Consider the following 27,068-nt stretch of genomic DNA (forward strand, 5'->3'; position numbering starts at 1 on the left):
AACATGCATTCCAAAGAGTTAAATATAATGTTATATAGCCACAAAAACAACATCCATTTTTCCCTTTACAGGATTAAACTGATACTTTGCAAATGTCTTATGGGGAAAAGAAGTACAAACAACTGATCAATGTCTTCATATTCTCTTATAAATGATATATGTCACTCTACTTTTTAAAATTGGAAATAAAATAGTAATAAATAGGTATTTATATCAGTAAAGATAGTGATGTATTTCTGCAGAAGAACATAGACTTCAAAAGCACTGTGTTTTGCAACTTTTTATTCAATATGCAGAAGAGTAAATGGATATTCTAATGATTAATAATTACAATTTATTACAACATAAATAGATACTTAAGGCTTTTAAAAACATACAGTACGACTATGATAAAGTAGTAAGAGTTACGTGCTCACTATCAACTTGTTGCTAAAATGTGGATTGTCATATGCTGACTTTTCTCCCCTCCTCCATTAAAGTATTACTGTACAAAATATTGACAGCTTAGCTTAAAATGTTAATAGTTTCATTAGATGATCCTGCACTTAATCCACTTTCAAAACTTTATTATTTTTTTAACAACTAGGAGAGGAGCAGTCTCTTCTAACAAATACCAGATTGCTGCAGAGTATGGAACTGGACTGCAGTATAAATGAATTATTAACTATAGCCACTGCAGTGAAGTTCTCTAATTAAAAACAGAAAGAGAACAGCTATATTACAAAATAATAGAGGGATGACAAGTGCATGATACTTTTTAATCCAGTCCTACAGCAAACGTTTGAAATAATTAAAAATATGTCATACAACTAGTGCGGAAGTTACAACCAAGAACATCAACTTAGATATTCTGCCAACACATACAAAGGTACAAAATTCTTTCTTTGAAGCTGCAGAGTTTTCCTTAGGGAGCCTGCTTTCCTAGCGCATGATGCACCCCAGAAGGAAATTCAGAGAGTAATGGAAAATTAACTGATTCATTGCATTTTCAGAAGGCTGCAAACACATGACAAATAAAAAGGATATCTAGCCAGAGGCCTGCCATAAAGACCAAGAATTCTGGGGGGAAAAACGCCATTATGTTTTCTGAAGACTGAATTAATAGATTAGGTATTCAATTTGTGTGTGTGTGTGTGTGTGTGTGCACCTTAATGTTGACTCCTGGCGACTGCCTGGACAAGTTTCTGCAGTTTTCTTGGCAAGATACAGATGTGATTTGCCATCACCTCCTTCCTAGGGCTGACAGAAAGAGTGACAGGCCCAAGGTCACCCAGTTGGCTTCATGCCTAAGTGGGACTAGAACTCATGATCTCCCAGTTTCCAGTCTGGTGCCTCAACCGCTACACCAGACTGGTTCTCTATTTTAATGTGATTAGGTTAAATATACAAATTAGTCTCAAACCCAACTCCTGTATTTCTAATTGCAAGGCATGGCCAAATCGAAATCCAGTAATATACTATATTTTGGGCACCAATTTTGCATTGCATTTCCAATATTCTGGGTCATGGATTGAAATAGGAGGAGGGAGTATTAGGTATGTTCACCACCTTGAGTTATTTATAAAAATAATAAAGGCGGGATAGAAAATGAAAATAAACAAACAAACAAATAAATAAATAAATAAATAAATAAAATTTGATCCTGACAGTCCTTTTAGGGAGGTAGGTTGCATAGTCATGAAAAGGGTGAAATAAATTCTATTTTTAAAATGCAGATGAATGAATATTCATGCTCAGTGAAAAAAAGGACATAATTTTATTTTCAGTTCTTGTGAAAATGACAATGATACCAAAAGTCCACTAGATGAATATTGCAGCTACACCTACTGTAGTAAGGTAACTCATTGTTAAATAGGACTTTTTCTTTTCTGTTCAAGCAGTTTAGCACCTTGGAAGTACACAGTAAGGATGTCATGATAGAAACTATAGTGTATAGTCTTTTGGGACCATACTTGTTACAGTAAATATTGCTCCAAAGGAATCTAACAACTACTGATACCTATAAACAGTCCAATTTACAGGAGACCACCATTGGTTCTTGTAGTTTCACCTGTTACACATGCTCCCAGGTTTGGCTTATGGTTACTCATTCACACACTCATGGCCTGTTGAGGCACACAGATCTTGTAAGTGTTGGAAGTCCTGGCAAATCCAGCATGCCTCATTTGCATGTGAATTAGCATGTAAATTGAGTTGTCCCACAATGCAACTCTGAGGAAGCTGTTTGTTACCACTCCCACTTCCTCTTTCTCTCTCTCTCCTTCTTCCACCCAGGGAGAAGCAAGCATGCTGCTCTGCTCTCCATTCATCAGGGCCATGTACTTGGGCCTTGATGAAGGATTCTGCCCCTTTCTTCCACACAGCTCTTAGCAGCTGTAGGGCTGAGAGTTTAGGGCAAACTAAGTATTTAGAAAGAAAAGAAGAACAAAGGAACTTTATCTTTTCCACCAAGATGGATGTAACAGAAGCAACAATAAAGTCAGTAAAACTCTTTTTTACTTATCTTAACCTAATCTGTCTAAGCGTGTGATTCTTTATGCTTGGGAGGGCTGAATGTGTAAGATCAATAACCTATGTTTCTCCAGCATGCTCACTGAAGCTATCTAAGATAATTTTCCTTTTTCTGTGTCAGCTTCTCAGCTGTGTTATAAGCTCTGCTCCATTTCAGTGGTTCTAGCAGGCCACTAAATTGGCTTCAGTAAGCCCCCCTTGCTCTCTACCTGGGTTTTCCAGGTAGGTGCAGCTAGACCAGGCAAGACCCACAGCCCTGGTCAACAGCCAGGAAATAATTAGGGACACACACAAATCACTTCCATCCAAACACTGAGGCACATCAAGTTCTTTGGAATACACAGAGACCCAGTGAATTTAAAGTAACAGTAAAACTTTACTGGTTATAATATACATTTGCTCTTTCTCACATGCACACACACACTCATCCATACTTACCCACATCCTTCTCAACTAGGCTGCCAGGCACTAGCTAGAGCAGTGTTTCTCAACCTTAGTAACTTTAAGATGTGTGGACTTCAACTGCATGGAATTCTGGGAGTTGAAGTCCAGAAGCTTAAAATTGCCAATGTTGAGAAACACTGTTCTAGTCCATACTCCCTTGATTGCCTGTAAGGATAGAACACACAGCAGGCCCTCCCTCGAAGTTCAGACCAGATAGTGGCCTGAGCTAGAGGGATGGAAGCCGCCAGTTCTGGATCCAAAGATGACTCAAGGAGTGGGTGGGCTTCAGGACCCTTTTTATCCTCAAAAGTCCTTGCTTTGTTGATTCACAAGACTGGCAGCTATTCTTGCCTTGTGGATTCACAAGTCTGATAGCTGATGATGGGATTGGGCGGTGGTTTTCCATGTGCTCAGGCCCAACTTCCTTTATCTGGTTCAGGTGACATTTTTCCCCTTTGTTTCCTTAAGACTTGTTTCCTTCTTATCTACCTCTCTGAAGGGATCTTTTAGACAATATTCCTGGCTTTTAGTCCTCTCTGCTTCATCTTTAGTTATGACAGCTTCAGCCATAACTCACACACCAAGGAATTTAAAAATATTTCTACAGAATGATAGAATCAGAATGTTGTTGTTTATTCGTTTAGTCGCTTCCAACTCTTCGTGACTTCATGGACCAGCCCACGCCAGAGCTTCCTGTCGGTCGTCAACACCCCCAGCTCCCCCAGGGACGAGTCCGTCACCTCTAGAATATCATCCATCCATCTTGCCCTTGGTCGGCCCCTCTTCCTTTTGCCCTCCACTCTCCCTAGCATCAGCATCTTCTCCAGGGTGTCCTGTCTTCTCATGATGTGGCCAAAGTATTTCAGTTTGGCCTTTAATATCATTCCCTCAAGTGAGCAGTCTGGCTTTATTTCCTGGAGGATGGACTGGTTGGATCTTCTTGCAGTCCAAGGCACTCTCAGAATTTTCCTCCAACACCACAGTTCAAAAGCATCGATCTTCCTTCGCTCAGCCTTCCTTATGGTCCAGCTCTCACAGCCATATGTTACTACAGGGAACACCATTGCTTTAACTATGCGGGCCTTTGTTGTCAGTGTGATGTCTCTGCTCTTAACTATTTTATCGAGATTTGTCATTGCTCTTCTCCCAAGGATTAAGCGTCTTCTGATTTCCTGACTGCAGTCAGCATCTGCAGTAATCTTTGCACCTAGGAATACAAAGTCTTTCACTGCTTCTACATTTTCTCCCTCTATTTGCCAGTTATCAATCAAGCTGGTTGCCATAATCTTGGTTTTTTTGAGGTTTAGCTGCAAACCAGCTTTTGCACTTTCTTCTTTCACCTTCATCATAAGGCTCCTCAGTTCCTCTTCACTTTCAGCCATCAAAGTGGTATCATCTGCATATCTGAGATTGTTAATGTTTCTTCCAGAGATTTTAACTCCAGCCTTGGATTCCTCAAGGCCAGCTTGTCGCATGATGTGTTCTGCATACAAGTTGAATAGGTAGGGTGAGAGTATACAGCCCTGCCGTACTCCTTTCCCAATCTTAAACCAGTCCGTTGTTCCGTGGTCTGTTCTTACTGTTGCTACTTGGTCATTATACAGATTCTTCAGGAGGCAGACAAGATGACTTGGTATCCCCATACCACTAAGAACTTGCCACAATTTGTTATGGTCCACACAGTCAAAGGCTTTAGAATAGTCAATAAAAGAGAAATAGATGTTTTTCCGAAACTCCCTGGCTTTTTCCATTATCTAGCAGATATTGGCAATTTGGTCTCTAGTTCCTCTGCCTTTTCTAAACCCAGCTTGTACATCTGGCAATTCTCGCTCCATGAACTGCTGAAGTCTACCTTGCAGGATCTTGAGCATTACCTTACTGGCATGTGAAATGAGTGCCACTGTTCGATAGTTTGAACATTCTTTAGTGTTTCCATTTTTTGGTATGGGGATATAAGTTGATTTTTTCCAATCTGATGGCCATTCTTGTGTTTTCCAAATTTGCTGGCATATAGTATGCATTACCTTGACAGCATCATCTTGCAAGATTTTGAACAGTTCAGCTGGGATGCCGTCGTCTCCTGCTGCCTTGTTATTAGCAATGCTTCTTAAGGCCCACTCAACCTCACTCTTCAGGATGTCTGGCTCTAGCTCACTGACCACACCGTCAAAGCTATCCCCAATATTGTTATCCTTCCTATACAGGTCTTCAGTATATTCTTGCCACCTTTTCTTGATCTCTTCTTCTTCTGTTAGGTCCTTGCCATCTTTGTTTTTGATCATACCCATTTTTGCTTGGAATTTACCTCTGATGTTTCTAATTTTCTGGAAGAGGTCTCTTGTCCTTCCTATTCTATTGTCTTCTTCCACTTCCGTGCATTGCTTGTTTAAAACTAATTCCTTATCTCTTCTGGCTAACCTCTGGAATTTTGCATTTAATTGGGCATATCTCCCCCTATCACTGTTGCCTTTTGCTTTCCTTCTTTCTTGGGCTACTTCTAGTGTCTCAGCAGACAGCCATTTTACCTTCTTGGTTTTCTCTTTCTTTGGGATGTATTTTGTTGCCGCCTCCTGAACAATGCTGCCAACTTCTGTCCAGAGTTCTTCCGGGACCCTATCTACTAAGTCCAGTCCCTTAAATCTATTCTTCACCTCCACTGCATATTCCTTAGGAATATTAGTGAGCTCATATCTAGCTGATCTGTGGGTCTTCCCTAATCTCTTTAGTCTGATCCTAAATTGTGCAAGAAGAAGTTCGTGATCTGAACTACAGTCAGCTCCAGGTCTTGTTTTTACCGACTGTATAGATGTCCGCCACCTTTGGCTGCAAAGGATGTAATCAATCTGATTTCGGTGTTGTCCATCTGGTGAAGTCCATGTATAAAGCCGTCTCTTAGGTTGTTGGAAGAGAGTGTTTGTTATGCAGAGTGAGTTGTCTTGGCAAAATTCTATCAGCCTATGTCCTGCTTCGTTTTGTTCTCCCAGGCCATACTTACCTGTAATTCGAGGTGTCATTTGACTGCCCACCTTAGCATTCCAGTCTCCTGTGATGAAAATAACATCTCTTTTAGGCGTGTTGTCCAGTAGGTGCTGCAGATCCTCATAGAACTGCTCTACTTCAGCTTCTTCAGCATCTGTGGTTGGGGCGTATATTTGGATCACTGTGATGTTAGATGGCTTGCCCTGAATTTGAATTGAGATCATTCTGTCGTTTTTTGGGTTGTATCCAAGCACTGCTTTAGCCACTTTACTATTAATTATGAAGGCTACTCCATTTCTTCTGTGGTCCTCTTGTCCACAGTAGTAGATCTGGTGGTCATTTGATGTGAAGTGGCCCATTCCAGTCCATTTCAGTTCACTGACGCCCAGAATGTCTATCTTTAATCTTGACATCTCACCAATAACCACATCCAATTTGCCCTGGCTCATAGATCTTACATTCCAGGTTCCAATGGTGTGTTGATCCTTAGAACATCGGATTCGCCGTTCACCACCAGCACCGTCGGCCGCTAGCCGTCCTTTCGGCTTTGAGCTAGCTGCGTCATCACGTCTGGGGCTAGTTGAGCTCATCCTCTGTTCCTCCCCAGTAGCATTTTGACCATCTTCCGACCTGGGGGTCTCATCTTCTGATGGTATACCAACATATCTCTGGTTGTACTGATCCATTTAGTTTTCACGGCAAGAATACTGGGGTGGGTTGCCATTACCTTCCCCAGGGATCGCATTTAGTCTGACCTCTCTGTCATGACTTTCCCGTCTTGGGTGGCCCTTCACGGTTTAGCTCATGGCATCATTGAGGTGCTCAAGCTCCAGCACCACGACAAGGTAACGATCCTTTGCTGAAGAGAATCAGAATAGCTTTTATTAAAGCTTGAATGAATCTGATGCCATTGCTCGAGGTGTGAGATGGATATTCTAATAAACCTTTCATCAAACACTGGAGAAAATTTAATACATGTACTGTGGACTATATAATAGAGAAAGGGAACGACATATAGGCTGGAAAATAAGAAAAAGAGACTAGCTGGGATTAGCGCATCATTGTAAAGACAAATACTTTTTAATTTGCTATTGTTAAGATTAAAGGGAATTATTGGACAAATAATGTTTAAATTTTATTGGTTACATTAATTTTATTCCCCTGCGGATTAATCATTTTAAATGTGGAATCTTTGTGGTTTTTCACTTGAATTTATTGTTTTTAGTATTGTCTGTGTTTAGCTGAGACCACTTGCAAATAAAACCTGATTCAATCAACTATATTTACAAATAAATATATGAAATACATATTTGGCCAGTCTTTCTCTCAGTTCTAGACTGGGAAGTAAAAAAAAAAAATCTGTCTACTAATCTGCACTGGAGCAGTGTGGTATATTAGAGTCTATAACCTTTAGTGAAGAGGCTTTCATCCTGCAGTGGATTCATTTGGGCTGATAATAATATGAAATATTATAATTTATATATGAATGAATTGTGTATATCATACTGATATTTCCATGAAGCTTAAGTTTTATGTATCTTTTTTTCCTACTCTGTAGCCCCCACTGTTATTACATGTTTTACCAGAGGACTTGATCTTAGAAAGGATCAAGCATATGTCATTTGTCCAGCAAACTGTCATATATGGCAGTTCTACGTCTATGGAAATATTGAGTATGCCTCTGTCTCTAGTATCTGTGGAGCTGCCATTCACAGGTAAGCATTATTATAATAATGCAGTAGAAATTAGGGATGAATGGTAGGGATGGTAGGAAATTATGGGTGAATGGAACACATAGCTGTACTCCAGGAACTGGCCTGAAAACACAGGAAGAATTAAAATAGGAATAATTAATTTAATTAATTAAAATAGATCTTGGACTGGTATCTGGATAGGGAGTAATTTGGGAATCCTCTATGCATCACTGTAATGTAACTCTTTGAATCAAAGGAGACTATAGCAATAAAGTAATAAAAACAGATTTCTAAATTCAACCTGTGCTTGGATTTAATAAACATTCTGAATTAAGTAAATTGTAGGAACTGATTCCTTGGAACCCAGTAATGATCTGACTCATGCACGCTTGAAATATGCAGAATTCAGATTTATTGAGGATGTGTACAGATCAAGAGAAAAGCTGTGATTGAAGGTTCCCGCCTAATCTACCTAATTAAAAGTTAGCAGTCACCCCGCTCTCCCCTTACATCTCTTCCCACCTAATTCCAATGGTCAGCTGTGCCAAGCGCAGACGTCTCTGATGGTACGACCTTGACTCCCCCCCTTAGCCCAAACAGAATAGTTTCACACTCCTTGGTGTTCCCCTCCCAACTGGTTCTTGACGTGTGTTGGCTCATCACGGCAGACAAACACGATCAGACGATTCATCAATCATTTGATTGTGGAGTCTGACATAAATGTTTTTAAAAATAAAGGCTTCAGGCAACCTCCATTTACCCTTTCCATCTACCCTCCAACTGAACAACTCATGGAGATGAATGGCACCATGATGTCTGTCTCCCTCACAACCACTTCCATCCACACTACCTTTCACCCAGTGGTTGCTTTAAAAAGGTTCCTATGCAGCCAATGATGTGATAATACACTCCCATATATCAGTATAAAACCCCACAACCTCCCCCACCGACTGCTCTCACCTGAGTCCAGCAGGAGACACTCCACTACTACCCTTCACCTCTTAACCAGAGGATTTCTTGTGCCACCAACACTTCCATCTCTTCCCACAGTCCAAACACCACAAACTCTTGCAAATCCAATCAACTTGCACTGCCCAGTTCTTCCATTTCTCTTTCCAACAACCAACTCCACTTCCCCAGATCTCAAACAAAGCAGACTTCTGACTTGCTTCTCAGTTCTTGTCTCCAATTTTGCAGCTACATGTTTATGGGCTGTGTCATAATTCATATGGTCTGCCATCAGTCACCATTCTCTTCCAGCTTCTGGTTCCCTGTCTCTCTTGGTCTGTCTCTCATCCTTACTGTTGAAGGAGTTTTTAAACATTAATAAAAGAACTCCAAGCAGATAACAGCAATCTTGCAGAGTAGAAGCATGAACCAAGAAAGAGAACTTGCACATTAAGCTTAATTACCTTCAGAAATAAACTCAGTCTTCACACTGTAGTTAGATGAAGAAAAACAGAGATAGCTTACTTTTATTCAGTAGATCTGGATACAGGTAGGTTCATAGTAGAAAGCATTTAATCATCACTAGTTCTTGGTAGCAGAGGATAGTTGGGGGAGGGCTGCATTCCTGCAGCAGCTCCTGCTTGCATGTGTGCCAGAAGGCTAATGGAGACTGTTAATCCCCAAGCCCAAGAAGAAGGAGGAAGTGGAAATCAGGTGACCCATGTGACATCCCACAAGCACAATAGAGATATGATTTTCTAGAGCAACCCCCTTATGCTTATGAGACAGTGCTGAGTTGATCCCTGATAATTCCAACAATTTTCACTCCGTTCTTCTCTCCCACTTCTCTTCCTTGTCTATATTCTTTAGAATTCAGCCAGCTTCTCTGTTCTGAACATTCCCAATTCTTTGATTCAACACTTTCACTGTCACTTTCTCATTCCCTCCCCTCCCCCAACATCATCCATGTCAGTGTAGGAAAAATGGCCGTGATATGGGCTGCAAAGCCTTTTTTTTTTCTTTCCTTCCATGGCCATATCTCTGTTGTCTATTTGACTTATGTTTATGGATGAAGTTCATTGAGGTAAATGTTGAAGTAAAAACGAGATAATACTGTAAATGTTCATCTGATTGAAAATTATTTTTCTCAATAGAAATTCTAGTCTGTGATGCATGTGTATACATACACACTATATGCATGCACACATTTGTATTCTTAAATAACACACATTTCTGCATCTAATCAAGGTTCTTTCCACTCATATAATTAATCTCCTTTGAAATGAAACCTGTGTTAGATATGCAGATGCTTCTTCAACCATATACAGTAGTCTTCAATCATATGCAGTAGCCCAAATTTAAGATACAAAGCAGATTCAACTTTTTTCAGTGCATGAATTTCATTGAAAGAAAGGTAAGATCAGAACTGACAGTCAAGTGCTTCAAAAACATAAATTCTGCTATATTTAATGTCTTAATTTTAGTCTACTAATAGTGTGGATAAAATAGAAAATAGAGTGCCTGCCACTAATTTCAGATGGCTAGCTATAGAAAGTTATTAGTAATAGCAATAGTCAGAAGCATGGTTATAACTGTTAAAAAGTACTCTTTTCTTCATTGTTTTACTTCTTCAGTTGGAATATGTTTTAGGCAGAACTAGACTCAAGATTTCAAAAAAAGACAAGATACACAAACTGGGAATTCTCTTAAAGTCCTTCTTTTCTCTTGAGTTCTTTGTACAAAGTAAATGTAATGATGTTAGGGTTTTGATGCCCCATCCTTTTAGAGTTAGTCCTAGTTACTCTATTACTGTACTAATGTATTCAGATCTAGCAGTTTTTTAAACAAGGCCTAGCTGAGCTTGTCAAAATCCCTTGGATGAAAAAGAACATTTATCCAAATATGATATTCCTCTAAGACTCAATGTACACTTTTGTTGCTGCAGACATTTGAGTAATCTTATACTTTGCTGATATAAATTTAAAAAATCCTAAAGCTCATAGCATGTTCTACCAGGAATTGGAGGATTACAGTGTATCTGAATGTTAAGATGATTTGGATGATTGTCTTAATAACAGTTTTCCTATTCTTACTTTCTTTTATATTTAATTTTATATATTGTTTAGGTAAAAAATGGGGAAATTTTGCATCTCTTAATTTTTCCTGATTGCAACTTACAGCAACTCTTACCATGCTGGTTAGATTGCTGGGAGTAATAGTATACAATGTTTACAGACTCACAGGTTCCCCTTGCTGGATTGAAGAACACAATCACTGATCTTTCTATAAGGTTCAAACATTTTCCCTGAGGTCATTGCAATTGAGAAGACGAAATACAGTGCATTCGCTTTAGGTGCTATCCAGGTCCTGTTGCTAAAAGGCATTGCAGGAAGAGATATATCGAGTCCATCTTTTGCATTGTAAACACAGTCCACCTTCTTTTTCTTAACTCTCAGACCAGAGTGATACAGATGTTACATTACATCATGCCCTCATGCATGAGATTTCACATGATTGGTGAAGGTCATGTAAAACCTCATACATGAGGGCATGATGTAATGTAACCTCTGATCTGAGAGGTTAAGAAAAGGAAGCTGGACTACATTTTTCTAAAGATAGATTGGCTTGAAGAAAAGAGTTTACAAATACGAAAAAAATAATAGAGCCATTGGATTCTCAACAGCCAACTTTCACAATCATGAACTTTTCAAGGAATAAAAATTTCTGTTATTTCTCTGTTTCTCTGTTATGAGAAACTCTTTGGATTGATATGAATATATTTAAGGTATATAGATACATAAGGGCAATAATGCATTAGAAATAGTATGTTTCTATAGGACAAAATTCCATGCTATGTATAGAAAGCCATGGAAATGAGGGAAATATTCAGAACATATAGTGACTATACATTATTATAAAGGACAGTCCTTTATTTCAGAAAGCTGTCCTTTAGATTAATTTATTTTTCAAAAACTGACTTTTGACGTTTATTTTGGTCATTTAACTTTTCTCATACAAATGGTACCACTTAATGCACAGTCTTTCACATTCATGTGAAACTTATGGAAATTAAATTCTCTTTTTAAAATAAATTTACATATACTGTTTGATTTTATATATTTTTTTTTATTAGACTATGGGTTTTTCTAATGTTTTTCTTGGTTTTGCTCTTGCATGTTCCTTTTGTAAAGCAAAGTTATAAACATAAACAATTAAAATTTTTTGTCCTTATGCCCCCATTTTCAGGTTCATCCTTTATTTTTTCCAAGAAAATATGGTCACCGTATTTATACACCAAAATATTGCGATGTTCTCTGCATGGTAACTGAAACTGCCACTACATTAGAATATCACATAAGCTGCATTGAACTGAAATTCATAAATATAGTTATATATAATGAAAACAATGCATCATATACCTTCCTTTTCTCTCTTTTTTCTGAAATACTGTATCACTGTATGCGTTGATACTATATATCTACTTAACTTCTGCAATAAAGTTTTTTTCCAAAACTCTTTTATAAACTGTTCAGATCTGGAATTAGCTGCACCTTCTCCAAAGTATAAGTTTGGGTGTGTGTGCTTTATTTGTGCCTGCATCTGGAAATCTTATTTTGCTACAGAGGTGTGATCTCCACTTCTGGTGGGTCTGTAAGAGTGCAAATGTTACCAGGCCATGAGAACTACTCTGCAATATATTCCAATGGAATCCAGTCCCAAGTCCTCTCTAGGTCGACATCGTCATTTTCAGTAGCTAGTAAGTGAACGATTTATTTTCTCAAATGATTTAGAAATTAACACAGCATCTTGTGATAGTGAATTTTATAAATGAACTGTTCTTGGTATTTTATTTTATTTTTTTAAAAAAAACCTTGCTTTTAGCTGCCTGGGATGAACCTGCGTGCTGGGAGAAGAGAGCAACTTTATTTATTTATTTATTTCATTTATTTCTCACACTTCTTCACTGCCCATCTTGCCAAGTGACTTCATTCCAAATATATGTAATTGTGTAAACTTCTATCATACTACTTCTTGCCCTTTTGTCAAACAAAAAAGCTCCAAACATAATTTGCTCTTCCAGTCCCTTGATTAATCTGGATGTCCTTATATGTCATTTTCATATATGGAAATAAAATAAAAACCTTACAATCTTAATGCATTAGAGACGAGTGTGTGGTTGCACAGACCTATCAGCTATAACCTGAATTTGGAACATATAGTTCAACAATATGTATCTTCTATTTTTCTTTAGGACTCAACTTTCCTAAAGTTGTGTGCTTGGCTCCCAATAGCTTAGAACAAACTACTTTCTGATAAAAAAAAAGTTGAAAGCTGAAGTAAATTGTTTTTACTTTCTCCCTTATTAGACCTTTCAGCTCTACAGGTAGTCCTTGATTTATGACCACAATTTGGGGCTGGAACTTCTGTCACTAAGCAGTGCAGTCATTAAGTGAGTTGTGCCCAATTTTACAACCTTTTTTGCCACGCTCATTAAGCAAATCATAGTCATTAAGCAAATCTGGCTTCCCCCATTGTCAGAAGCCCCCTGGGAAGGTCGCAAATGACAATCACGTGACCATGGGACACTGCAACTGTTGTAAATACATGCTGGTTGCCAAGCACCCAAATTTTGATCACAGGACTGTGGGGACACTGTGATGGTCATAAGTGCAAGGACTGGTCATAAGTCACTTTCAACACTGTGGTGACTTCTATCAGTCGTTAAATGAATGGTCGTAAGTCAAGGACTACCTTTATCGGAATGTTCTGTTAAAGAATGTTCAAGGGAAAGGGAGGGCAAGCATGCTAGCTCCAACTTTCCTTTCCATCCCCATGTCAAAAACAAGCTTGTGTGCTTGGCTCCAAACAGCTTAGAACCAACTATTTTCTGATCAAATAGTGGGCAGTCTTTTGCCTTCTGTATCTATGTAGTCTCCTTATGCGATGGAGAACTCTTTTATAAAATACTGTGCCAAAGGCTCTGCTCCTTTACAGAAGTTTAACTTTAACACAAAAGATGATGAAATGTGGATTTTGGTGATTTTACTATGTTACACTAAATAGAAAGGAAGTATTTATGGGAAGTGGTCCAGGGATATAAGGAAATACCAAACGATCATAAAGAAGATGTTCAGCAATCAGACGTTTTAACTGTATTTTTTCCACTATTTTGATTCTGGCAGCATACTTTCAGCATCAGGCTCATACGAGCAGTAAGGGAAGAAGGATGTAGAGAAAGAGGAAAATGCTTCTCTGCGCCCTAGCACAACTTCAGATTTCAGCTTGCTTGTAATACTTTTCCCAAGTAAAATTGGACTGATTTACAAACTCAACCTCTTTTACATCTTTTGACAGCACTGTAATGAATTAGTTTTATTTTCAATGTGATAACAGGTGCTAAAAGCGGAGCCCTTGAAGCAGCTGGGCGTCCTATTTCAACAGCACGGCCATTTACAGGTAAAAAAATCAATAAAGAATATGTTCTTTCCAACCAAAGGCTTCCAGGAAATAAGCAAATTTGCATTTATTCTCTCATTTTTGTAAAGTATAGCATATTTTACAGTGTAAAGATGATAGAATACATTTAAAAAAAATACAAGGACTAGAACTGTATCATTAGTAGGGCGATTTTACTTTAAACTTACATGTAATAACAGGTACAGTTATCAAATAGTTTGCAAACACTGAAAATTATACAAATAGTTACAATATTAACTAACCTAACAGCTATTAATCCCTCTAATTTGTTAATCTAGAAATAAATTGTGAGAAAATGAACATACTGTAGTTTTATTTTCTCTCCACAATATGGAAAGTAATTCTTCTTTTGTAATACAGAGGGCAATCCTTTGGGATGGATGTGGGAGAAAGTACAACAGAAAAACTACCAAATCCAATGCCTTATGGCCTTGTACTATTCACCCCTTTTTAAAAATTTTTTTTTTTAAGAATTCCCTTTTTACTGATTCCCGTTACATGTAGGGAAATTCACTACCCTGGCTCTAGACTGATATCATTTTTTTCCGTATCCAAAAGATAAGGATGCATCCAAACTCTCTCAGTAGTATTTCTGATACACATCTACTCTTTTTTTATCCTTGTCTCCATTAAAGCCACTCAGGTCAGCCCTGATGGTGAAATCATTGTCATACAAAGAGAACCGCAGTAAACAGATTTTTAAAAAAGTCATAAACATGTTTAGTTTCATAGCCTTTAATATCAGTTAAATGAGCTTCTGTTAAGCCTTGAAGATACCACAACCAATTATATAGATGGGTATAGAAGCTCTAAGAAGAAACAGGAGAAAGATTTTCCCCTGTATATTTGATTGCACAATATCATTCTTAATATAGATATTCTATACGTATGGATAATGGAGATGAAATGTATGTCAAATTCATTGAAGGCACATCACAGCTCCATATATTTTCACAAGTACTAGCATGTATTTGTTCTCTCATGTCTGTTGCATTACTAATTCACTTGGAGACTTTGGGACCTTATTTTTAACCTAGCATATTTTATATGATCTTGAGATCTGATGGGAAATGTTTACAGTACATATGTCACCAAACTTCATAGAAGAAAGTGTAATACCTTCAGTTTTACTTGATGCCACATTATTGCCTATAGCCAAATATAAGAAATTAATTATGTTTCCTATTTTTTAGGAAAACGACCTAAAAAAACTGTTGTGAAAAAGTCTGGAAACAAAGGTAAGTGATTATCAAACCATACAATATAAAATATACCTCTAAAGTTAATGTACCATTATGTTAATAGAACTATCTTGGGTGTTCACAGATTGTAAAGCCGATATTGCTTTTCTGATTGATGGAAGCTACAATATTGGGCAGCGTAGATTTAATTTGCAGAAGAACTTTGTTGGGAAAGTAGCAGTGATGTTGGGAATTGGAACTGAAGGACCACATGTGGGAGTAGTACAAGCCAGGTATCAGAAATATGTCCTATTTTGTACATTACTCCTTAAGTGCTATGATTTCTAACCTTATACTTTCAGTTGGATGATATAATGCAGATTATATATTTGATGTTTAAAATGTGAATCACATTTGGACTTTCTAACAATGGCACATATTCTATCAATCACTGAAGATTAAATGATGTTCACAGATATACTGTATATGAAGAGCATGTATTTTTAACAGAAGATAAAGAGCATAAAAAGTAATATTTTGAACCCTACATAGCACAATATCCTGATTACTGAAAACAATAGTAATAACCACTCACAATCGTTAGGTATCAGCACATGGTAACACAGGCAAATTGTTGAAAAAGGAAAGAGGCAAGTTATTGAAGACCTAACTAATATTACTACATACCTTAGAATCATAGAGTTGCAATTGGCCATTTGGGCTAATTCTATGCTCAGTGCAGGAATCAAAATTAAAGTGTCCATGACAGAAAGTTTCCTTGACTTGCTTGGATGCTTCCTATATTTCCCATTTTTCTTTAGTCCAGAAGATTTACATGCTTAAAAAACTCAACTTCCCATAATTTCAAATTCTACAAAATCGATATTGCTGTTGTTGTTGCAAAGTGCAGAAAACTCTAATCTGGGTATTTTATAGCTTAGTAACCATATCTAGGGCATAGCTGTTGGAACTACATTCAACAATACATTGTAGTAGAGTGCTTCTGTTTAGCATTTCATGCTTGCTGCTGATTCCTTCAGCTTTGTGAAGGCTGCTTTGATCAAATACTTGTCCTTGAACCTCATAGTGATGAGTTAGAATGCAGCCATTTCAGTGCCCTGCTGATCCTAAATGTTAGGCTGGGGTGTGCATGTATATGATACTGAAATATCAGGTACTGCAATGTTACTTCGAAAGAATAACTTTAATAAGAGAGAATGGTTTTAGGTTAAAACAACAAAACCAGTTTTCTTATTTGGCATAGTGATTTCAAATGGAATTCAACACTCCAGAGCAGTTCTCTTTAACTTAAAGTGTTTTAGAAATGTGCTTTTTACAACACCATAAGATTTCCATCTGGGGTTGAATCTGGGATATTCTGTATGCAAATGTCTTCTTTGCCATTGACAAATAGACTGAAAAATACATTTCAGATCACTGGGAGATTTTCATTCATATTCCTGTATCTAGCCTGTGATGCAAGCTTCCCGTGTTATAATTTTCCTGGCAATTGCTTCAGGAGTAAGGGAAGAAGACAAGGGACCCGATAATTTATACTTTTATTCCTGTAAAAGTTGCAATGTCTGTGATAGTCAAAAGCATAAGATCTTTCCCTGCAACTTCTTCTGTCAAAAATGTTCCTAAATAATGTATTCTGTTATACTCACTAGCTATCAACAAAACAATGCTGGTTACTTTATTAACAAAATGAAAAATAAGCACATTTTAAAATATAGAATAAAATGCTCAAAACATCTGGAAGCATTTAGCCTTATTACCAAGTTCATGAGTTAACTCATAAAACTTTCAGACACAAAAGAATTACTGCAATTACATTTGTTGACTACACTAGTAGCCACTAATGTTTCATCCAGGGAAATTAATAGAATCTAGGCCCCAAAATGAGCAATTTTTTTGAAAACTTTTATAGAGAGCCAAGGAAAGTTTCATATTTTAAGGCTGTTAATAGTGGAAAAACACTAACAAGTGATTAAGGCAGGACAAGAATTAAATTGAAAATAGCACTTCTTAAATTAAATGTGTTTTTGCTTGACACCTATCCAAAGATTATGGTCAATTTGCAATGTTATGGTGGTGAAAAATCAGAAAAGTAGGCCGCAACAGGTGTTTGGCAAAAGTTTATTGAAATGAACCAAATACTTTTGAATATATAACTTTGCTTTGGAGCAACTATGAAGATTAAAAAAGAAAAAGATATTCTTGAGTTGACTACATCCATGCACTTTTCTTGGCAATGTTAGGAATGGCTGTGTGTCACAGCAAATTATGACAGGCAAGATATCAGGCTTTTATTACAAAATGTGCTTTATTATACAATTACAGTATATAGAAAACACATGGGATGCTCACATACTGAAGACTGAGATGTTTTATTTCGGTCTCTCTTTAAATGTCTTCTTCTACATTTCTAAATGTTAGTTCTTTTCCTATGTTATTCCAACTTAATTTCCTATAGTAGAATTCTGTTCTTCTAACCTTGAAACTTTGTGTGTATCTAACAACTTTCTCTACTCTTCACTTCACCTCTCTGTTCTTATTCCTCCCTGATTATATATCTTGGGTGGTTAACACTTTCTTGAGTCTTATACTGCTCTACATCTCAACCCAGACTTTTATTAATTTTACTATATCTCCCTATTTCTCTCTCTTACCTCTTTTCCCAGAGTCACATGTTTTGCTTCTTCCTTCAAGTGTCTGATCTGAGATCAGTTGCCTTCAACAGAATAGCAGTCACTTTTCTTCTGTTGACATTATGCCATTTCTCTCTTTTAACCTTCACTCTTCTCCCAATGACCTCTATGGGAATTCTTCTTTGGGAGAATACTGTACAGGAATATCTTTTGCTAGTTTCCTTCTTATGCTTGCCCTTCCATGGATTCCACATAGCTGCTTTGTAGTTCCTCCCTTCTCTTATCCCAGCATAACAAAGGGTTGGGGAAATAACAAGATTTACCACCACAAGTCATATTCTTTCACAGCTCAGCTTTGCCTGGAACCTCTGAGGCTTTTGGACTGCTAGATTGCTGACTGCAGTTTCCCCACTCCCATCTCAACTACACAGAGTCCTCTCTCTCCAGCAGCAATCTTTTTCTTCAGCTCAACACTTCATCTTCTTTCTCCTTGGGACATTTCCTGAACCTGGAGATGCTTACTTTCTATGGACTTCTGGTTTGCTCTTTTCTCCTTCTTCTCCTTTGTTTTTTATCTCCAGCCATCTCCAACTCACCATTTTGATGCTTTCAGGGGCAACTCCTTCTCTAACCAAGAGAGCTCTCCTGCTGGTAGGTCTCAACTTTCTCTGTTTGATACTGCTCAGGTCCACCTCTCAGCTTCTAGAAAGGTGCTTGTTTCCGAGTTGGTGAAAGGCAGAGACTACCCTGTCACACTCTGTCTTTTAACTTCCCACTCTAAGCAGCAGCCTTAGAATTCCTCACCCATTACTAACCAGGATTAACCTTGTGAGTAGGTGCTTAGATAGTGATTTACTATAAAAATAAAAAATACATTCTATGAAATTGCTGTTTTCACACTTGTCCCACAAAAAAAGGCAAATATTCAATATCAATTGGGCTGAGGGATTAAGTATACATTATACACAGTGTGTAACAACATTTATTTTAATAAAGAAAAGCTGCTTTGCGGAGAAGGAATTTGAAGTAGAGAATAGAACTCTTTAACTCTGCCATTGCCCGTTATGTCTCCTTTGCATGCAAATTATCATTCTCATTGTTTTTGCCTCTGGGTGGTTCCAAGCACAATTTATTTCCCACAAGCCGAAACCTCTGTACTTATACTTCTATTCAGCAGGTGAAATGTATGTTTTTATTCAGCAGGTGAAACTTATGCCTTTTTTCAGCAGATAGGATCATCTAGCTGATTTTGGCTGATATAAAAAATATCTAAGGAAAATGAGTTCTAGTTAATGCTTGGGTGGTATACTACTGAAAAATCCCAGGCTAGACTAGGAAATTGAAAAAAATAAAATAAAAAGGTATTGACAAACCACTTTCACATTATTTCCAAATAAACAATATGTATGTCTCTAATTTTTTTTTAACCTGGAGTTTAGCTTAATTTAAAGGAGTTATTACTGCATTCAGCTTTTGGAAGAGTTAGTCTGTAACATAGTTTTTTCTTTTCTGTTATTAGCCATCATATCCCTAAAGCAGAACTTGAGAGAGGAAAATAGGAGATGGGAAAAAATGAAGGTGGTATTGCTCATCCAAACAAGAATTAAGCAAAAAGGAAAACCAGAAAAAGAATGACTCCCAGAAGTATATAACTTACATAAAAGATTATTCAAGTTTCTGCTTTCTTGTCTCTGGGTACAAAATGTTCCTGATAGTGAGAGCTTGATTGTGATGCCTCCACTATAATAGAGTTAGATGGTGGATGTTGGAATAAGAAAGAACATCCTTCTTTCTTTAGTCTATAAAGATTCTCAACACAATAAGAAGTTAAAGGCATAGAAATGGGCTTGGCCCAGGTGTTGCTTCTTGTCTTCAGCAGAAGCACTGGAATTAGGACAGGCAAAGCAGTAATGACTTAGCATACTGGATCCTACATCAACTGAGAAGACTGTTTAACTACCAAGAGGACCAATGGTCTGCTCTAGAACTGCAGGAAGCTGAAAGGGAAGGTTTTGATTTTGACTATCCTGATTGATAAGAAAACAGCCCAAGGAGTAGAATTCATGGGGGACTCTTTCCCAAATCTCCGCTTCTGATAATGTCTCCTGTGCCTGAAGAGGAGCTGGTGAAGATTGACACAAATTGGCAGTCCGTCAATGTTGGGACTGTTGATAGTGGAGCTGGAAAAAGCATTGTGGAGAGATATTCACAGTTGGTTGGAAATAGAATCTGGGCAACAACCGAACCTTTTTTCTCTGTCTTTTCATCCTGATTGGAATTGGATGTGGCAGGCTTCTTAGATGTCTTTCAGTCCTTAATGGGTATGGAGAGTAAGGGATCATCAGAAATGATGTCTAGGGAACCCTGCAAACCATTCCTCACTTTTCATGGCTAAGATTGGGCAACTGCTTCACAATGGTCATTTATATGTTCCCCTTCCTTTAAGAAAAGTAGTTTTAAACTCTGCCCATGAGAATAAAATGGCTGGTCATGGGACAGTGACTAAAATTCAGTATCAGGCCCTTACAGCAATAGTGGCCAAGAGAGAAAGCAGATGTCAAGGACTATGTTTCATCTTGCCATGATTGCTGCCAGGCAAAATCTGTTCCTGAGAAACCAACTGGCTTGCTGCAGCTTCTGAGTTCCCCTTTGCGACCTTGGGACACAACGTCAATGGATTTTATTACTATCTCCCTCTGGTAAAGGAGTTTACCAACATTATTGTGGAGGTGGATTTGTTTACAAAGATGGTCCATTTCATTCCTTGCAAGGGTCTCCTATCAGCTTGGGAAATGGCACGCCTTTTTTAGACCATATTTTAAGATACAAAGGCCTAAACAATCATGTGATTTTGGATCACAGATCCCAATTTATTTCCAACTTTTAGAAGGCCTTCTTTCTGTTATTAAATGTTAAGTTCATTTGTCATGTTCTCATCATCCAGCATCAGACAGACAACCTGAGAAATTGTACCAAATATCACAACAATATTTAAAGTTCTGTCTCTTGTTAACAAGACAGTTGGACTCAGCTGTTGCCTCTTGTAGAATTTGTCTACAACAATTCAGCACATTCCTCCATCAGCATGTCTCCTTTTCAGGTGACATACAGCTTCCGCCTTTGTGTATTGCCCTCCTTGGACTTCTGGCAGGAGAGGCAAGCTGCTCAGTGCTTTTTAGAAAAACAGCTAGATTTGGCAAAGGCTGCACTCAAGCAAGCTGCAGACATACAGAGACAAGAGAGGGCCAAGATTGCTGAAGGAGATTTGGTGTAGCTTTCTATAAAGGTTTTGCCTTCCACCTAACCCTTGAAGAAGTTAGACTTGAAATTTATTGTTCTCTTCCCAATAGTTAAACAAATAAATTCAGTGGGCTTTTGTTTGCAATTGCCTGCATCAGTGGAGATTCATTCTATTTTCCATCAATCATTGCTTGTACTGAAGGCACCTCCCTGCAGTTTATGGACTAAGATAGCACTTTCCCCTATCTTGGTGGATGTGGACGAGAAGTAGGAAGTGGAGGCTATTTTGGACTCTAGATGCAAGGGGAAACCTTTGGAGTACCCGATTCATTAGAAGGGCCATCCAAAGTCAGAGCCATCATGGGCGAACACAACAGATGTATGTACCCCACAACTTGTATGCCAATTTCATCTGCAAGTCCTAAGGAAACCCAGTCCACATGATCTGCCATCTTCACAAGGGGCTTGTATGTCCCAGGAGGAACAAGACTCTGAGGTCCCTACATGGAGGGTTCCACAGAACAGATTGGGGCACAACTTGGGGAGGGGAAGATTTCCCAGCTCCATCTACTTCTGGGTTGCAAAACTGACAGGGCAGGGTGCAGGAGCAGCCAGAAATGGCTGAAGAAACTCAATCTAGACAGCAGCAGAAAGAGGGCAGGGGGGTGTTCACTCCTTGTACAGCTGCATTACAGGGCTAGTCTAGTAATCTTGGAGAGCTGCTGCAAAGAAAGATAGCAGGGAATCTGCCATTTGTTCCCATTACTCTGACCTGGAGTTTTCTGTGCATGCAGGAGGGGACACTGTGGCTAATAGGGGAGGTGGGATAGGGAGTAAGGGAATAACTCTGACAGAAATATGCAAGAACTGTTACCTGGGCAAAGGGGCTGAAATATTTTTTAAGTCCTGAGAAAGTATCATTTTCAGAAGTAGCTCTGACAAGTGCCTCCCTGATTGACCAGAGAATAGGAAGGAGGGGAGGTAAAGCCCAATCAGGCTTCCAAGATTCTGTTATTATAGGCAAAAAGTACAGTTCTCATCTTCCTTTGTTTAACGTTTTTACAGAGTTTATTGGCAACTCCAATCAACCACCTGTAGGTGGCATACAACTCCCTAGACCTGTAATCCTGGATTAAAAACACACAAGTAAATAATCAAATTTTCAAAATGAAAAGTATACATTGTAAGTCAGGTGGTCCTCATTTAGTGACTGCCTCATTTAGTGACTTTTCACAGTTAAGACAGTGATGAAAAAGTAACTTTACAGCCAGTCCTCATGTTTGTGACCTTTGCAGGTTTGTAAGCAAAGGAAAGCTGAAGTAAAATCAGAAGCACAGTTGTGGTTTCCCTTAGCGACTGCTTTGCTTAATGACAGAGTTAAAAACAAGCTATAGGAGATATGCCTATTCAATCACTCAGTCAATTAATCAATCAATCTGTCTCCTGGATCAAGACAAGGCCCATCTTAGTCTATCATGTAGTTTCTCAGGGTGGCTAGTCAGAAGTTTCTAGGCTACTTACAATCGGGCCCTGCATCCTCAGAACAAGGTTTCACAAATGATTCTGTATTTGCAACTCTATACATGAACTTGGTGGAAATTACCTTTTAATTAATATGTGTTGAATCAAGCTGAGTTATATTTTTTTACATAAAAAGTGAATGAGAACTGGGTTCTTAACTGTATTCACATTCTGGTTGTTGCACAGCACACATTTTGTTTTATGTTCTTTTCCTAGTGATTATCCAAAAACTGAATTTTATCTGAACAACTTCACTGCTTCAAAAGATGTTTTATTTGCCATAAAAGAAATAGCTTTCAAAGGAGGCAATTCCAATACAGGTAAGTTCTTGTCCATGCAGGTCAAATATAACAAATATTTTAAAAGAATAATACGGATTAAATCTAACATTGCATGAATGGAGTTTTTTCATACAATGAAGGGGTCCTTTCCCTTAGCTCTTTGTTCTTGCATACACAAGTCCATTTTACTGGTGGAATAAAATTTCATCACGTGTGAATGAAAATTTCATCTCATCTGAGCTGTTTGCATATAGCAGGTCTACTCATTATAGAAGGAAATTACCATAATTCCACAATTTATTTTCATGGCAGTTCCTGATCTAAGAACTTTCTTTAGATATTAAACAGGTATATCCTGCATTTTTATTGTACTGAAACAGAGTAATTGATTTTTTTTCTCTTCTCCCTATCAGGAAGAGCCTTGAAACACACAGCACAAAGATTTTTTTCTGTTGAAAATGGGGTACGCAAAGGCATTCCTAAAATCATCATAGTTTTCTTAGATGGCTGGCCATCAGATAATTTGGGAGAAGCTGGTATATTGGCCAGAGAATTTGGTGTTAATGTATTCATTGTGTCTATTGCAAAGCCTACACCTGACGAACTGGGTATGATTCAAGATCTAAATTTTGTTGAAAAGGTGAGAAGAGAAATCCCTACATTTTTGCATTACTGTACAGTCAAAAGAGCCATTTTTAGTTCTGATCAAAAATCCTCATTGTTAAGTAGTATAATATCTTAGTGCAAAAGTGGGCAACATCAGCAACAAATCAGCCTCCTGACTTTATAGATTGTCACAGGCAATAATGTGATATTTGATGTCACTGGAAGGTGTAAAGCCAATTTTTTTCACTCCATTTTTTCTAGGGTTTTTTTTTTTTTTGAAGTGGGATTACGATTGGAATTGGGCTACTTCCATCCCTACCTTTACAAAAACTGAACTCTAAAAAATGGCCCAAAATTGTACCACCAAGATTTAGCTATTTTGGTGCTGAATTTCAACAGTACATTCTGGGGATGCTACACAGAAGTATAAGTTGCCCATGATGAACTTCACGGACATACTTAATGTCTTTTATTTATCCATCCATCCATCCATCCAATTAATATAGCCACAAATCTTATGAGAAGGGACTCTGGCAGTGTACAATAGTCATTAGTCTATGAAAGTCTCTGAGTGCTAAGACTTTTTTTATACCTCCCCTGCAGACACAACCTCAATACATCAACAAGGATAAACCAATAAGATAATGTCAACTACATACTACTAAACCAAGGAACAATGAGCAAATGATGAAGTGTGGGGGGAGGGAGAGAGACCAAATATCACATCAGTCCCCAAAGGGTTTCTGGAATAGCTAGCTCTTATAGGCTTCCTAAACCCAGGATGAGTATCATGCATCACAAAAAAGCCTTTATAGCCTCTACCAAAACAACAGATTTACTATTACACAAAAATCAGTTTTGCAGATGTACTAAAACTCATGCTTTTTATTTTGCTTTTAAAAACAGGCAGTCTGTCAAAATAATGGATTCTTTTCCTACAACATACCAACTTGGTTTGGTACCACTAAGTATGTGAAACCTCTTGTTCAAAAACTATGCGCACATGAACAAATGTTATGCAGCAAGACTTGCTATAACTCCGTCAACATAGCTTTCCTGATAGACGGTTCTAGCAGTGTTGGTGACAATAACTTCCGCCTCATGCTTGAATTTATTGGTAATGTTGTCAAATCCTTTGAGATCACAGATATTGGTGCCAAAATTGCAGTTGTTCAGTTCACTTATGATCAGCGCACAGAGTTCAGCTTTACAGACTATGTGACAAAGGAAAAGGTTCTTTCAGGGCTTCAAGAGATCCGCTATATGAGTGGTGGCACTGCTACAGGAGACGCCATTACTCATGTAACCAGAAATGTGTTTGCACCTGTGAGAGATGGACCCAACAAAAATTTCCTGGTAATTTTGACTGATGGTCAGTCCTATGATGATATCCGAGGGCCTGCAGCTGCTGCTCATAAAGCAGGTAAAACAGTTTAACGTTGTCTCTGCTTAAAGAAATAATAATTATTCAACATACCACACATCAGATCTGAGACTTACTTTGCTTGTTTGTTTATAATTTACATTTCTAGGGCCACCCACTCACCAGTGATTCTGGGTTGCACATCAGGATTAAAATAGTGAAAACAATACTTTAAAATGACAAAAGATCATATTGGGGAGAAAAAAATAATCCATATTTACACATACACACGCACCTATATAATTTGATGGAAATTTTGGTTTTTAATTCTTTCATGTTGATGAAATTCTTCAGGGTTCTTGCTTGTAGTTTAATTACATGGTAGATGTTGGGAGGGGGGGTTGTAAAAGTATCTTGTATTTCAGTGTACAGCCTTTCTCTGCAGTGTTCCTGGTTTCCCACAGTTCACTTATACCAAGGTAAAGCATAATGAGAGAACTCCCATGGCTTTTTTTTTCAAGTCAGGGAGCATGGGCTGCCAGGAAGTCCCGTGGAGCGATGCCAGAGGATATAAAAGCATCTGACACGTTATAATAATAAAGTATGGGCATATCCACACTGCCTTGTTGCCCTATTGCCAGATGGGCCAGCAACCAATAAAATCAGAGGGTATAAATAGATGATATTACTCTTATTCTCACTCTGTTCACTGTGAAAGTGACCTCTGGACATGTTTTCCTGTGTGTGCGTATCCGCGCACGTGTCCAGAAAGACTGGAAGAGAAGGGTGGGAGGACACATGAGCAGAAGAATTGTCCTATGGAAGGAGGTGTGGTAGTCTGCACTTTGCACTGAATATCTTGCAAGATGTTGCTGCAGACTCTTAGTCCAGGCAGGATTTTTTTCAAACTGGACAGTAGTTTAAAGATGCAGTGTGTAAGTTCCAAATCAAGTCCTTCCCAAACATAAAGCATCTCAACAAAAATGTAGAAAAAGAGAAGACTCTTGCAGTTATAGATGACTTTAGGAAATTTGAAAAAAAAATGGCACAGTAACTGAGATAAACGTTCTAAATAGGGCTGATGGGCATGGCTTCTCTCCCACCATTTGGATGACACCTTGCAAAGGGATCATGTATTCTCAGTTACCTAAAACAGCCAAGATTCTGTGGGCATAATAGATTATAGCAGTTGGAAAAGTCTCATGATTTGGACTGATGCAAACAATAGAGGAAAAGTGCTTTTTCTCCTGCTATTCTGGCAAAATTCTGCAATCTCCTTGACAGAATCTACCATTCATTACCCACTGGAATTCAAGTAGCACTATCCCATAGCAAACAGTCCTAAATCCAGTAATCGATTCCACAGTTCCCTATCTAAGACAATGCTGTTTGCATTGTTTGTATAAAAACGAAGCATCTCAAACCCTTATCTACATGAACGTTAAGCAGGCTCTCAACAATGTTCCTTTCCTTCTCAACTATTTTTAAGGTATCAGCATATTCTCTGTTGGCATTGCTTGGGCTCCACTGGAAGATTTAAAAGATATGGCATCTGAACCTAAAGAAACACATATCTTCTTCACAAAGGAATTTACTGGACTGGAGCAGATTGTGCCTAATATTGTAAGAGCAATTTGCAGAGATTTTTTGGGATTCAAACAATGAACAAAAGTCTGAAGGCGCTGATTCTAAGTACATCTGCAAAACCAAAATCTCTAGAGTATAAGATGTTCTGTTATTCTAGCACACAGAGTTACGTGTTGGATTGGCTTACAAAGGGCTTACTATTGCACTGTCTTTAGGCAAAGCTTCAATTAAAGTCAGTGTATTATTTTTGCCTGAATAAATAGTAGAGAACTTGGCCAAAAGTACTATTTCAAACATATTTTTTAATATTCCTGTTAACTTTTCAGATGTGGCCAAACTTTTCAAATGTGGCCAAACGTGCCTAATATCCATTTTATGTACCAAAAAAAAAAAAAAAAGCAGCTGCTCCTGGCACTGTGTTACTCACTAAACTTCTTCCAAATTAAGCTGGAAATCTCCAATGTATTCTATTAAATATGACTTCTTTTTGCTCTGGAATAATGTCAACTACGGTAAAAATAATATTTTGGTGAGTATGCTGTTAATAAACACATTGTAATATTTGTGCTCAGATATGTGTATAG

The 27,068-nt window shown here is 38.0% G+C and overlaps 1 protein-coding gene across 1 annotated transcript; it reads left to right on the forward strand.

The window, feature by feature from the left end:
• Positions 1-1,430: 1,430 nt before the first annotated feature.
• On the forward strand, positions 1,431-26,755 carry COCH (cochlin). Its single transcript, XM_063288847.1, has 10 exons — positions 1,431-1,449; positions 7,463-7,649; positions 12,200-12,333; positions 13,971-14,033; positions 15,248-15,292; positions 15,381-15,528; positions 22,864-22,971; positions 23,346-23,568; positions 24,441-24,957; positions 26,387-26,755. The coding sequence occupies exons 1-10, from the start codon at positions 1,431-1,433 to the stop codon at positions 26,560-26,562; spliced, it is 1,620 nt and encodes a 539-aa protein (XP_063144917.1). The 3' UTR covers positions 26,563-26,755.
• Positions 26,756-27,068: the final 313 nt, after the last annotated feature.

This window comes from Candoia aspera, chromosome 1, assembly GCF_035149785.1.
Source record: "Candoia aspera isolate rCanAsp1 chromosome 1, rCanAsp1.hap2, whole genome shotgun sequence".
Classification (NCBI taxonomy): Eukaryota; Metazoa; Chordata; class Lepidosauria; order Squamata; family Boidae; genus Candoia; species Candoia aspera.

Excerpts from the sequence above, each read along its gene's own strand:
- COCH (XM_063288847.1), top strand. Across the intron at positions 7,650-12,199 it reads TGTGGAGCTGCCATTCACAG|AGGTGTGATCTCCACTTCTG; the intron begins GTAAGCATTATT and ends ATTTTGCTACAG. Across the intron at positions 15,529-22,863 it reads GTGGGAGTAGTACAAGCCAG|TGATTATCCAAAAACTGAAT; the intron begins GTATCAGAAATA and ends TTCTTTTCCTAG.